This window comes from Anthonomus grandis, chromosome 6 (assembly GCF_022605725.1).
Source record: "Anthonomus grandis grandis chromosome 6, icAntGran1.3, whole genome shotgun sequence".
Taxonomy (NCBI): Eukaryota; Metazoa; Arthropoda; class Insecta; order Coleoptera; family Curculionidae; genus Anthonomus; species Anthonomus grandis.
In genome coordinates this window covers 11199403-11214006 of record NC_065551.1, presented here as the reverse complement: position 1 = coordinate 11214006, position 14604 = coordinate 11199403, and the positions used below count along the sequence as shown (strand labels likewise).

Here is a 14604-nt window from a genome sequence, read left to right as displayed (position 1 = left end):
ACAGTCCACAATTATTTAAGCCAGCTCCCAACAATATTCATTAAATTCTAATATGCCATGTTAAAATATTTTCTAGAATTATAAATAGAATTTCTTTGTATAATTCTTGTGTTAAATATTTGCCTTAGAGGTCAATGAATAGGCTAGGAATAGGCTGAGCCAATTGTTCGCATTGTGGTTTTAGAAATGATATAGGACAAATATTAGGACAAAGTTACATTAGATATGAGTGAGCTGTTCGCACGTCATAAGATATTTATGACGTAATTGTGATTAAATCACGTCATATTATTATATAGTGATTGATTAAAATTGTATTTTGATTGAATTTGGATATAGTATACCTATTTGGGTTTTTAGACTTAATATGTGACTTAATAAGTTCAGGATGCCTTTAATCCATTTGGAGCAAGATGAATTTTCCAACGATATACCGGGTGACACAGGAAAAAGGGAACACTTAATAGCTTTTTAATTTCTTTATCTTTTCAAGATAAAGAAATTAAATTCTGTATATTGACAGAATTGTTATAATAGCATCTTTTCACATGTCCAGTTGTTTTCCGTCATTTTGTAGCTGAGTTTCTAGTAGTAGAGAGTTAATAGTTCTACGAAGTTTACCGCACGACCTTTGGACTCTTTTGGTTGTTTTTGGAACTTGAAAATATACTAGCGGCTCTTCATGACCGATTTACCCAATAATTTTTTTTACTCCCAAGTCATACAACAACCGGTTCCCGAGATATGGCCGAGGAAATCATTCCAACCATGATCAAGCATTATTTTTGGGTCACCCGGCACAAGACAATATAAATATAATTTTAAGCAAGCAAGTTTCCTTATAGCTGATAAAAATGAAAGAAGAATTAAAATTGCACATTGACGATTTTGCTCTACAAACATTTTTATCGGGATTAACGCATAATATTGTTGTTTAATTGTAAGACTTAAAACTCCAATTAACCAAGAGCAAGCTTTAGCATTTCATTATTTTTAGCAAGAATCAACAGTTTAATGTTTTACCTAATAATACAGTACAAAATAAATCACACCCTCAAATTATACATAATATTACACCAACCAACAACTTCCATAAATAGATAACCCTTTCGAACATAAGGCAACCCAACCATATATCCGAACCAACCCAACCCAAACCCTAACAATAATTTTTCCGCCTCTTCATACACCTCCTCAGTTTCAACCACCAAATATTGTTTTATGAGAAACTTTTCCCCTACCAGTACCCAAGTAGGATTTCCAAATTTAAATCAAAAAAATCTTGAAATATACTTAAACAGTAATTGTAAGACAAAAATATTTTCTTAGCACAATTGCTACTTAACACACCCTACAGATACTTAAAAAGACGCAACTTTAATATTAGCCAGACACGCTGGGTGTTTTATGCTAAAATATAAAACCGTGTTCAAATTTTTCCCAACCCAACCCAACCCAACACTCGATCTAAATTTTTGCAAAATTATATGAGATCTGAACTACGGGGTGCGTTTATCCTCGAAACCGCAGCATATTTGTTGACACCAAAAGTTCAAGAAGTTTAATAAAATCAAATACCGCGCATACATTTTATAAAAATTTTATTACTAAGGAAATTTGTAACATATAATATGATATGACGTATTATCACTTATTATTTTATTTAATACTAAGCGGATAATGCAAATTTTATCTTTTTACAACTTTTTCCAAATATATGGTGTCCCGGAAAATGCGGGAAATCTCGCGGATTCAGGTAGAAAATAAAAAAATAATATGAAACTTTTCTATAAATGTCCTTCCTACGAAGATGTGGCCCTTTAAAGATGCCGCTGAAAATCGGTTTTTCTTGAATAACTTTTTACTTGAAGTACTTGGTATAATTTAATAAAAATTTTAAATGTCACTAAATCAACTTTAAAATAAAAGTGAGCTTAAATCTTTAATGAACAAAAAGCTTTCAATAATTTTAAGAAATTTTAGACGACATAACTCATAATAATATGAACCTAATAAGAGAAACCTTTTAACTTGTACCTTCATGAATCACTTGAAAATGTTACCCAACAAAACATGAAAAACAAGTATTTCTTCTTCTTAGAAATATTTCCCACACACGTTATCACAAACTTTAAAAAAATAAACAAGATTCTGGAAAAGCTATAAATTGCTTTAACCTTCTCCTGGCTAAATACATTTCACAATTCGATTCTAAGCCCTCGAGAACTATTTTCAGAAATAAAAGCAATTTCAGAACTTAACTTTCGGTAAGTTTTCTTTTTAATCAAAGATCGAAAATATTTTACGTTTTGAACAAATTCTTAAACTTTACAGTTATGCAAAAGGTAATCAAGTGGTTTTTATAATTAAAATGCCGATTGTAGAAAAAAACAGCTATGCACCCTATTATCTCTACCCTTTACCTATACCTTCATTCCATTTTTTAAAGAAATGTTTATTCAATCAAAATACCTTACTTCTTATTGGGCAAATGTTTATTGGCTTCAACGAACCATATCACAACATAACCTCAGAAAAATACTTTTCCCAAAATATTAACACACCTGTGAAAGCAAAACTTACTCTGTGAAATTCAACGTTTAGCCAAAACATCTCCCAGTGCCATTAAACAAAAGTCTACTTAGAAATAATTAAAACTGAGCAGTTGGACCAAGAGAAGTATCAAGACTCAACCCGTAACTTCCGTTCCACTTTGTGCCTTCAATATAGACCATATTCCCCCAAATAAAACCAGTTTCTGGAACTGGATCCGAAACAATATTTGAAGAAGATATATCTGTCTCAAATCGACCTACTACCAAATGACGATGTAACACCATCGCAAAATAATTTCAATCTTAGCTCCCTGGACCTTAATGACTGCTAAACCTATGCAGAAAACCATCGAACCGAAAGAATAGCTAGCAGAGATAGAAGACCGATCAATACAACTGGCATGCCTCATTTTGCTATATTGAATGCACGCTGTATTCTAGAATTTTAATTCGCTTATTATGGCTTTTTATATTTCTTCCGAAAGACTTCAAATTATTAAAGGAAATTTGGCAATTTTATTATTAAAGGAAATTTGAAAATTGAGTACAATGTAGGGATTTGTTTAAAATTACATTTAAAAATAGAAAAAAAAGTGGTTTCGAATTTTAAGTGATTCAATAAGACATGTCATAAATGCCACACGAGTGCAACATACTTTTATCGAAAGGTTCCAGAAGCAAGAACGTCTAGAAGAAATGGTTTGGAGTGTCCTAGAAATAAATTCAATATAATCTAGTATTGGAGTGTTAACAAAGAACTCGGGACTCGGTTCAGTGAAGTACACTTCGAAATATTGACGCGAGATTTAAATAGTTGTAAATAAATACAGTAAAACTAAATATGCTTAGTAGTCGTAAGTGATCGTGTTTTCATAATGGAGTGTGTAAATAAATTAGTTGGCTATTTTCGATTATTTTAGTTCATTCCTAACGAACGGGAAAAACGCTAAAATTAGAATTAGGCGATGACAACTGTTTGTTTTTTTTTGTCCCAACGATATCGGTGTAATGTTAGGTTAAAAAAGGTTAAAAAAAGAATTGCTGCAAAGTTCTACGAAGATGAAAGATTTAAAACGAATTACTACAAAATTCTACCAATCAAATTTCAATTAAAATAAGAAATTCTGGAAAAATCCTCTATACTGAAAAAACGGATTCTCTCATTGGCGGAAGACAGAATCTTCAAAACAAAATCACAACTTCCGACGTCAACACTATCGATGAACTGCCCTGTAGATCTTCAGCAGTGGACAGCAAGACCAAAGTTTGTGGCAATACGGAATCTGTTGGGCTGATGCGCGTCCAACCGCCTTAATTTGATGGTACTACATCATGGAATATTTATCAGTGTCAGTTGAAATGGCGGCAAAAGCAAACCATTGGTCATCCAGGGAGAAGGCTACTGCTTATACATTGGCCTTGAGAGAAGATGCTATTGCCATCCTGCAAAAACAAGCCCCGACAAGCAAGAAGTATTAGGCCATCTTATGAGACATTCGGAAATGCGATATGGCGAGTCACACCTGGAACATGTCTATTATACGTAATAGAAAAATCGGTGCCAATAGCTAGGCGAGTTCCTGTAAAAATTCAAAGCTGACATTGCACATTTATGTTAACTGGCATATCCAGATTTGCTGGGAGGAATCATGGAACGTTTGGCAGTCCAAGTATAGACTACCATCGATGAACTCCGGGATGATGGAATGAGAGAGTATGCATATGATGTCAATGCCAAAGACTAGAGGCACAACAACGGTGATTTGGCTTGGCTCTATGACTCTAAAACACGCAGGGGCTATCACCGAAACTTTCAATTATGTTTTTTATCAATTATGTTTTTTACAGAATAAAAAAGCCGTCGGGATAAAGATCGAGCCATTCACTTCAACCGACTAGCCTCTTATTGTGAAAACGGTTCTAATAACTGTGATGATTTGGTCAGAATCATTACGGCATAACCTGTTAAGTACAGCAAGACCTGTTTACTGCTTTAACTGAGTATGACCCAGCAAATTGTGTCTAAGGATTTACAAATATCTAGAGGAACTAAAGCTTTCGTAGAAAGTTGCGAAAATTTGATGAGCTGCATCGGTCTAATCTCAGAGTCAGGCAAGCACTTAAGATAACCGATGAACAAACTAGTAGAAAGTTCTTCTAAATAGTTACCAAAGCTTAGCAATTTCCAATCTCGCACACGAACTCGATAACATGGACAGGAGGATGATTCGCAGCAAGTTAGAAGTGGTCTTTAGGTCTACTGATATGCAAGTTCTGGTGTACAGTTTTACTATCCAACGTCGTTCTCTGAAGAAAATCGCCGATTGTTGCTATAAGAGGTCCAATAGCTAGAGAGGAACCTTCTACCGATATCGCCATCCACCATCTTTGGAATCATTTCAGGACAAAATGAGCTTAGGGAGGCGGCGATATTGTAAACACCGAGACACCAGCTGAGTCTTCGTTATTCTGAAATGACGCAAGTGGTACCAGCGTCCTGGCGAGTATATAAGAAGTCGCATCAGGAATAGTAGTCGGGTCAGTTTTGTGAAGTAAAGTTAGAAATATAGGCCCGAGAAATACTTGTAAATGAATATACTAAGAATAAGTATCTCTAGTAGTCGTAAGTAATCGTGTTTTCATAATAAAGTGTGTAAATAAATTAGTTGACTATTTTAGATTATTCTAATTCACACCTAATGGACGGGAAAAACGCTACAATATTTATTTATTTATTTACGGGACGTCCCTATTCTAACAAAATTACTAATAACTAATACTAATAAAATAAATTATATCCTAACCCTAAATATATGTAATTATTCTTCCATCAACAAATATATTAATAAGATATATAATAAACTTAATCTATTAAATATCCAAATTTTCTATAATTCAACAATATATCTATCTAAATTAATGTATATTAATATGTAGCAGCCCAAATATACAAATAAGATAAAACTTCCAGAAAAATTTAAGCACAAACTAACCTTAGCCAAAAAAATTAATACAACAATATAATATAGTTTTCCCCAGTCGAGTAAAAAAAAATAAAACAACTAAAAACATACCGTTAAAATCATAAACGTAAGAAAAGTAAAAGCAATCAAAGTTATTTGATACTTAACACATAGTACTCAACGAGTAAACTCACTCAGACACCTTTTAAGCTTTGAAGGCTTTAAATCCACTAAGTCAAAAGACTGATTAATTCTATTTCCCAACATGTGGAGTCGATTAATTGGAGAAAATTTATCATAGTTTGTATGGTGACATTCAACCAGTAAAAGGGACGTCTCTCTAAGGACTCTGGTATTGCACCTAGAGTTTATCCGTGATAATAATTCAGGGCAATCAATAGCATTACTAATCAACTTGTGAAGAAATATCATATCACACCTAGTTCGATAGTCCTCGAGAGAAGTCATATTTAGCCTTGACTTAAGTTCCAATAAAGACTCATCTCGTCCATTGAATCGCCAGACACAAGTCCTGAGAAATTTATTTTGGATATATATAATAAGACATAACACTACGAATTAGTGTAAGATATAAAATTCTGAAGGCAGCTACTGAAAAGTCTTGAGTATTTCTAGTTATGACACAAAGAGTACGAAGGCCTTTACTAGATAAACTATCTATATGGGGTATGAAAGTCAGGGAACTGTCAAACAACACCCCCAAATCTTTAATTAGCGATACTCTTGAAAGTATATTACCATTTATGTGGTAGTCAAATAGGACAACTTTTCTAAATTTAGTAAAAGAAATGATAAAACACTAATTCTTATTAAGATGTAAGCCATTAGAGATAGACCAATTATATAGAGAATCTATGTCTGATTGTATTATCAGGCAATCAGACAAGTTTAAAATATGTAAAAATAGCTTCAGGTCGTCTGCAAATAATAGGAATTGGCAAAATTTGATAATACTAAAAATATCGTTAATAAATAAATTAAAGAGTATAGGCCCCAAATGTGACCCCTAAGGCATCCCTGAAGTGACCAAAATAGGAACTGAAAGTGAACCACTTACATAAACAAATTGTATCCTTTTATGTAGGTAACTAAATAGTTACCTACTACTTGGCTAAATAGCCAAGAAAGAAATCACTTAGGGAAACCATAGCATCTTAATTTAAAAATGAGCAATGAGTGGATGACTGTCTCAAAGGCCTTCGAGAAATCAGTATAGATGGAGTCGACCTGATGAGACCTCTCGAAAGTGCCTGACAATGAAGTCATGATATAATTCAAGGTTTCTAGAAGTAGATTTACCCAGCCTAAACCCATGTTACTCGTTGATCAAGAGACCTCTACAATGCCAAGATATTTGTTCAGGATAAGCTCAAAAAGCTTAGGGACAGCAGATAATATAACAATGGGCCTGTAATTTTTTATATCATCTCTGTCACCATTTTTGAATACAGGAGTTATAAAACTGTCACGCCATTTCTCAGGGAAAGTTTGTAATTTTAAAGACAAATTAAATATTGTACACAAAGGTCTAGATAAACTATAAACACATCTTTTTAGGAAATAGGTAGGAACATTAGCAGGCTCAGTTTGTCCTTAAGACTAAATATAGATTCAAAAACCTCAGACAGGGTGAACTGGATAAAAGGCATGTCGACAGAATTCGCTACTGGAAAATTAAAGTTAGTGAGATCAACCTCATCAGAGTGATAAACACTAGAAAAATAGGTAGAAAATAAGTTTGCAATATCCTCCCCCGAATCTGCTGAAATACCATTTAAAAGCATAGCATTTGGGATACCATGACTTTTATTAAGGGAGTTAATATGATTCCAAAATTGTGTGGTGTCAGATTGAATTGACTCAATTAAGCTAGCAATGTAAGATCTATAGCATTGCTCAGTATGAACTTTACATTAAGTACGTAGGTTAGCAAACAGGATATAATCTTCAGCTAAGTTAGTTCTTTTGAATTTAGCATGAGCAGTATTTTTTGATAAAATTAGAGCCCTTAATTCTGGGGAAAACCAACGAGGAAACCTGGTTTACCCAAGGTTTATAAATTTCTTGGGATACATAGAGTGAGATTGCATATAAAATTACTTCATAAAAGGTATGCATTGTTTGAATCATCAAAAATATTAATCCAGTCCACTAAAGAAACATAATCATTTAAACTTACAAAATCAGCATTTTTAAAATCAAAATAAGTTGTACTATAATCCAACCTTTCAATCCTATCACTAACCCTAATATCATAAATTGTTGCTAAGTGGTGAAAGTTGTTTGGAAGAAGATTGTCTAAAGCTTGTTAAACAGATATTTGATGGCATTCGTCAATACTGTTAAAAAACAGATCCAAAAATACACCATGATTGTTTGGAATAATGTTAGATTGTCTAATATTCAGATAAGAAAATGATTCACAAACTATTTTGGCAAGATAGGTCAGTGCGCTTAACTAACAGACCCTCTTTAATTAAGTAATTCCAAGTGGCTAAGGGTAAATTGTAATCTCCAAATAGAAATACAGCTATATTGGGAAAATTGTCCTTAATACTTTCAACTGCTGAGCAATGGGCACGGTAGACTTCTTCTGAAGAATTTGGAGGAATGTAAACACAACCCAAAATATTAGATAGCTCACTAAAATCCACTTGAACAAAAACGTGCTCCACATTTAAGATATCTGTCTTGAGTTGTTTGGCTTTAAATTTATTGTGTTTTAAACATTATTACTCCACAACCCTGTTGTTTAGTACTAGTTAAGGAATTGCGATCTAGCTTAAAAATCTGATATTCAGAATTAGCTAATTCATTGTCTGAGTAATGTTGATTTAGCCAAGTCTCAATCAAAATAATGACATCATAATCACATTGCAATATTGCACCACGAAGCTGATCAAGTTTAGTACCAATGCCACCCAGATTCTGAAAATATTCATCATAGAAAACATTATATAAAATTAAACTGTTCTTGCTGAAGCTTTGTTTTATCATAGCCTATTCTTATGTTACCAGTAAGTCTATTTTGCCTTTTCACCAAATTCGAGTGTTTAGTTACCACTTTAATTGGCCTATTCCTTCCTTCGGAAGCCTGCCATACTTGTAAAGGCTTTAAGACATCATCCTGTGTGATGCCAATATTTTTTAAGATGGGAGCGAGTACAACATTGTCATTGTCAATTCTTTCTTGCATACTGCTACTTCCAGACTCAGGAACACCATTATATTGTTCGCCCGCTCTGCACGATCTTCAATTTTATGTAACATTGATTCCATGTTAGCAGGAGCACCTAAGTTCTGTTGAGATGTCTGCTGTTTTTTTAATTTTTCCACCTTAAGGGATTTAATCTGCTCCTCCATTTGAATAATTTTGTTTGTCATCAGAGGAATTTTTTTGAAGAAGAGCACACAAGGATCACAAAAGAACAGAATAATGCGTTTCTGCACAACTATGACTCTCTGCTCACTTGCACAAAGACCGGAACATTTTTCGTCCAAATGAAAAAATACACGGCAGCTATCACATCTAGGTGCTTTTTCTATGTGATCATCATTGATTGGCTTTGGATCTCCAGATTTGTCCCCAAATGACTTTAATTTTTAGAGTTATCTTAAGAAGATCATTTAGAAACACGAATTTAGTGAGGCATTAAATTTAGAGCAGATGCGAGAGTAAATTGTTGAATGTGCTACTTCCATTTCACCAGAAACTCCTTTGAAAGTACGAAATGGCTTTTATGATAGGTTTACTTATTGTTTAACTAAAAAAGGAGATGATGGAAGTGAGATCCTAAGCCTTTAAGGAATTAATTTGTGTAAAGTGTATTATTTAAGAGTTCTAATTTTATTTTTGTAGTGTTTATTTTTTTTTTTACTTTATCAGAGTTTAATCATAATTTATTTTTATTTGAATAGCGATAGCGAGAATATTTTGCGAAATTTGATTGCAAGTAATATAATTATCCCTCAGTAAGTCAGACGCTTACTAACCTCGTACTGATTTACTAACGATGTAGCAGGCGAGTAATAGAGCGCACGAAATGCATAAGTGTGCCTTGCCATATTTCGTTATGCGTTATCCCTTCTTTATGCGTTTTGATCAATTCCTCAACCTGTATATTTTTTTGTGGTTGTTTAATTTTTTGTTCATTTAAATAAGAATAAGATGATTATATTCCTGTGAACAGTAATACCATATTGTACCATAAGTCAAAAAAACACACAAAACGATATGTGAAATATGTTTCACGAGTGCAAAATTTTATTGTACAAAATTTCAGTAATTGAAAGATTATCTGAAGTTGACGGGGAAACGTGAGTAACGAGCTTTCATATTATTGTTTCAGATTGGAATTTAAAAAAAAGCATATTTCTTGGCGCATGGCCGCAGCTTTGCATATTTCTTATATATGATTCCAATATATGATTATTGAACAAATAATGGGAACTGTTTTCAATCTAAAAACCAAAATTAAACTATTCCTGTTGGGGAAGTTGATAGCAATAATTGTGCGGTATGTTGTATTGCTATGAAAATGGAGACAAATATTTTAATTCGCTGCCATCACGTCGCGTCGTCAAAACATGGAAAGCGTTCCGCCGTATCAATGTAACCTGAGAACAGAAATAATTTCTAAGTGTAATTTATCACAATGGGCGATGTTTTTCATTGTGTAAGAAACTGTTATAAAAACTTTTGATTGTATGGAAAAGGCACTTTGTTTAGCATTTGTAAAAAATAATTTTATAGTCATTTGCTTGGAGAAAGGGAGCGGAGAGAGAAGAGCAGAGGAAGGAAGGTTGGGTGATTTTGAGTACCCGAGTCGACACGTGTCAATCTATTAAGCAATTTTAAACGGATCGGCTCGCAATACCCGAGCCGATGTAGCTTAACAGTGAAAGATAAAATATTATATCCTCCTATATTTTTTTTTCCAGAAGTGTGATTATTTTAAAATATTCATCATTCAGTTTAAATAATAATTTTAATTACATAATTCTAATTAGAATTATCGTATTAGCTTATTTTTCTTATTGGGTTGGATCCAAATTTTAATGAACTGATTTTTTAGGGTATAATAACCAGGGATGAATTTGTATTCATCCAAGCTATATCAAGAAGAATTCCGATTGTGATGTTGACAAGTGGCGGATATCAAAAAAAGACGGCAAGAGTTATCGCAAATTCAATTTTAAATTTGTATGAGTTGGGACTCATTAATAATTTGCAAGAATATTATTTTTAAAATTTAGAACAACAAGGAATAAACTTAATACCTTACTTCAGGTATTAGTAAAAATTGTTTTATTTAATTGGTAATTTTAGTACTTATAATAACCGACTAGTAATAAGGTAAGTTAGATTTGGTATGTATATATATATATATATATATTAGGTGATCAAGTTCACTATCCACAATAATGTTATAAATATGTATTGTTGTCTAATCTTATTATCAGTGAAGTGTGACAATCTCGTCATCAATAATTCATTAGGCTCGTATTGAGTTCAAAGAAGGTGCCAAATCATAAAATATAAAGTAATGTTTTAGATAATCGTGGTTCTCTCTTTAAAAAAATGCCATCATCGAAATAAAAATTACCTTGTTGTAAGATACCTGTTATATTTTATATTATCCTAGAGAAGAGTGCTTTATAATGTACAGAACAGTTATTTGGTATAAGACTATATGTAAAAAAAAGTTTTTTTTTCATTCAAAATCATAATAAATAAAGAATGTTGTAATCTAAAAAAGATTAAAGATACTCTACACATCTGCTTATTTAGATCACAAAACATACGTTACTTTGACAAAAGAACTATAGTTCCCTTCACCAATAATCTATTTTGCATGGTCGTTTGGTATCATGAAATGAATAATAGTTTGTAATGTGGTAAAATTTTGTCTTTCAATATGAGGATTTTTAAACATATTGTAATGGAACTCTAAGTACTATCAGATATGTCTTTTATTTTTTATCTATGCGCTCCTAGACTCTTTTTAACAACTCAGACAGTGACAAAACATTGTGAAAGTGAAAGTAATTGGCCGAGCGAAGTGTGTTGGTAAAGTTCATTTATTTATGTTAATATTTTTATAATGTTATTATTCATTTATTTATGTTAACATGCAAAAAGATGTCTAACACACGTCAACATTTTGCAAAATTGCTGCACATTTACATGTAATATCCAATAAAAACCATACAAAGCCACTCTTACAATAAAATTGATTAAAAACTTAAAATTGAGTTTAAATTAGTTAGTTAAAATTAAATATAAACATTCTTAAAATTAATTTTAATTACTTTAAAAATATCCTAAAAATTACATGAAACTCCTGATTGCTGTAAAAAGCATTTTACATTAAACAACCTTAATCCTATATTTAAATTGCTGTTATGGGAGAGATGTAAAATATTGGGAAGTTTCTTATAAAACTTGATTGCCCAGTATCCTGTCCCAGTCTGACATCTCCCCAGCCTTCAATAAGCCAGTAACACGCGACCCTTGTCTTGTGTCATGACGGTGTATATTCTTTTGTATCGTAAGGGGGATCGGAGTACCCCTCAACTTCGTCGGTATTTTGGTGTTTTAGGTGTTCTTGTCATTGTTCTTGTCAGTGTCAAAAAGTGAATGGATTTTGGTGAAACTATTTGAAGTATTTTTACATTTGCAAGTGGTGTTTATTTTTTTGAGAGGCGAAAGCAGTATCATCCTGCGTTTTATTAGTAACTACACTTTATTACCTACTGTTATTGTATGAAATATGAAAAAATTAACCGAACGTGAAAGAATCGAAATCTTGTGCTTGATGGTTTCGGAGATACGTCGCGTACTCAAAAGGAGGTGGTTCAGTTGTTTAATGCAACTTATCCTGATCGATCGCCTATAAGCCAAAGCATGGTAAGGAGAGTTGAAGCAAAGTTTCGTGAATTCGGGAATGTTCGGGATACTTAAAAAGCTGGCGGGGGTCCAATAACTGAAGAAGATGAGCTTAACGTTCTGTTAACCGTCCAAGATAATCCCAAAGCCACAACCATAGGCACCGCTTCTAATATTAATCTATGGCGATCTACTGTGCATAAAGTATCGAAAAAAGCAAAGTTCCACCCTTATAAAATATTCTTACTTTAAGAGCTATCGAAAGATGATTTTGATCGCTGAAATGAATTTTGTGATCCAATGCAGCAATTATGTAATAATAATAATAATAATATATTTTTTAAACGGATAATATTTTCTGACGAAGCAACGTTTACTCTTAACGGCCATATGAATAGAATTGTTGATACTAGGCGACCGAAAACTCTGATTGGTTCACAGAATGTCATACACAACACCCTCAAAAAGTCATTGTGTGGTGCGATATAGTAGAAAGAAGAAATTTAACCTTATTTTTTTGATAATACTCTCACTGGTGAGAGGTATTTTAACTTTCATTAAATCTTATTAAGATCTTATCCTCGCTCTGATAACTTTGTATCCGGTTTTGGAAGAACCCGACATGCACCAACGTGATCTTTTTTTTCGGCAAGAGCCCCGCCACACTATGCTTTACCTATTCGCAATTATCGAGATGAAGTTTTTCCAAATCATTTGATAGGTAGACCAGGGTTCATTAAATGGCTACCAGATCGCCAGACTTAACTCCCCTCGATTACTTTTTAAGGCGATACTTAAGAGGTATAGTGTATGTCACTAAACCAGGAAGTTTGGAAGATTTGAAAGAACAAATACGTTAGCAAAATAAGAAATATTACTCCAGATTTCATTGTCAACGTTCAAAAAGATTTTTAAATCCTTTTAGTTATTGTCAGGTTGTTAACGCTGCTCAATAATTCTAACATTTAATTTAGATAGATATTTCTTTAATTTTACATTTTACAATAATTTGTCGTTCAAAATTGTAACCACTATTCATTTGAACCATATTTTTTGTAAAAAATGCGCCCTTTCTAATTCTGCATTAAAAAATGATGGTTTCTATTTAAAAAACATATTGATGACGTCATATCTCTAATCACTGTATATTTAATTTCTTACGTAGCAAAACCTTAAACCAAATATATACATAAATACAAAGATATACAAAGAAATACAAGATACTTCATTGAAAAGGTCATTAAAAGAGCTATTCAAAACTGCAAATGGCCAACATGGCGTCAACAAGGAAAAACAAAGTTAATTGATGGCCATCAATCTAATAAAACCCAAAAATTATATTTAAGTTTTTAGTTTGTATTTATTTTTTTTGCTTACATTTGATTTTATATTGACAGCCTTTGAGTTAGATAAGAATCAACTGTTGTCAATTAACCTACCCTCTACGAATATAGCATTTTCTATATTAATCAGATCTTCATTTTGATTTTTAATTTAAAATTCTAAAAACATTTTCTCTACGTTTTTTACCTATAGTACTTTCTGTAATATGGAACTAGAGTGGTTATATTTTAGGGTATATTGGAAAAAGTGTCCTATTAGTTGCGTAATAAATTATCTGTTTGTATAAAACAAATAAGCGACACAAAAATCTTACCAAAGAATATAAAAAAGTAATTTTTAGAAAATCTCTATTCGGTGAAAGAGTTTTTTCTTTCGATTTTTAAAGACCGTCATTAAGTCTTTGCCTAAGTAGTAGAAAATATAAAATTGAAAATTTGATCTGATTATTTGTGTAGTGACACCTAAATTTAACAAATATTATTTTATTCTTGGGTTAGATAAGTATATTTAAATGTCATTACGCCCTAATTTAAAAGGCAATATTTTATAATATTTAATTTTCCTATTCTAGTTATCTGTAAATATTAAAATTATTACTTATAGTTGACCTGTTTAATTTCTGCTTGTTCTATTAAAGTTATTAACTGCAAGTTTTACTACTTAAAATAACATTGTAGACCAAATTAATTTTTTTTTTCGATCATTGAAATGCAATAACAGATAAAATGCTATATAGACATTTGTCAAAGCAATTACGTATGTTGGTTATCGCTATAGTAACCAGACGTAAACAATATATACCTCATGCGATAAAATGATCAACCTGCATTTT

General features: G+C 32.2%; 1 protein-coding gene across 2 annotated transcripts in view; it reads left to right on the top strand.

The window, feature by feature from the left end:
• The window catches only part of LOC126737864 (histone deacetylase 11), a 30350-nt gene extending 19508 nt beyond the window's left edge, over positions 1–10842 (top strand). For both annotated transcript variants that reach the window (XM_050442936.1, XM_050442937.1), the window contains exon 8: positions 10615–10842. In XM_050442936.1, the coding sequence (XP_050298893.1) occupies positions 10615–10788 (174 nt within the window). In that variant the 3' untranslated portion in view covers positions 10789–10842. The remainder of the gene's footprint in view (positions 1–10614) is intronic.
• Positions 10843–14604: the final 3762 nt, after the last annotated feature.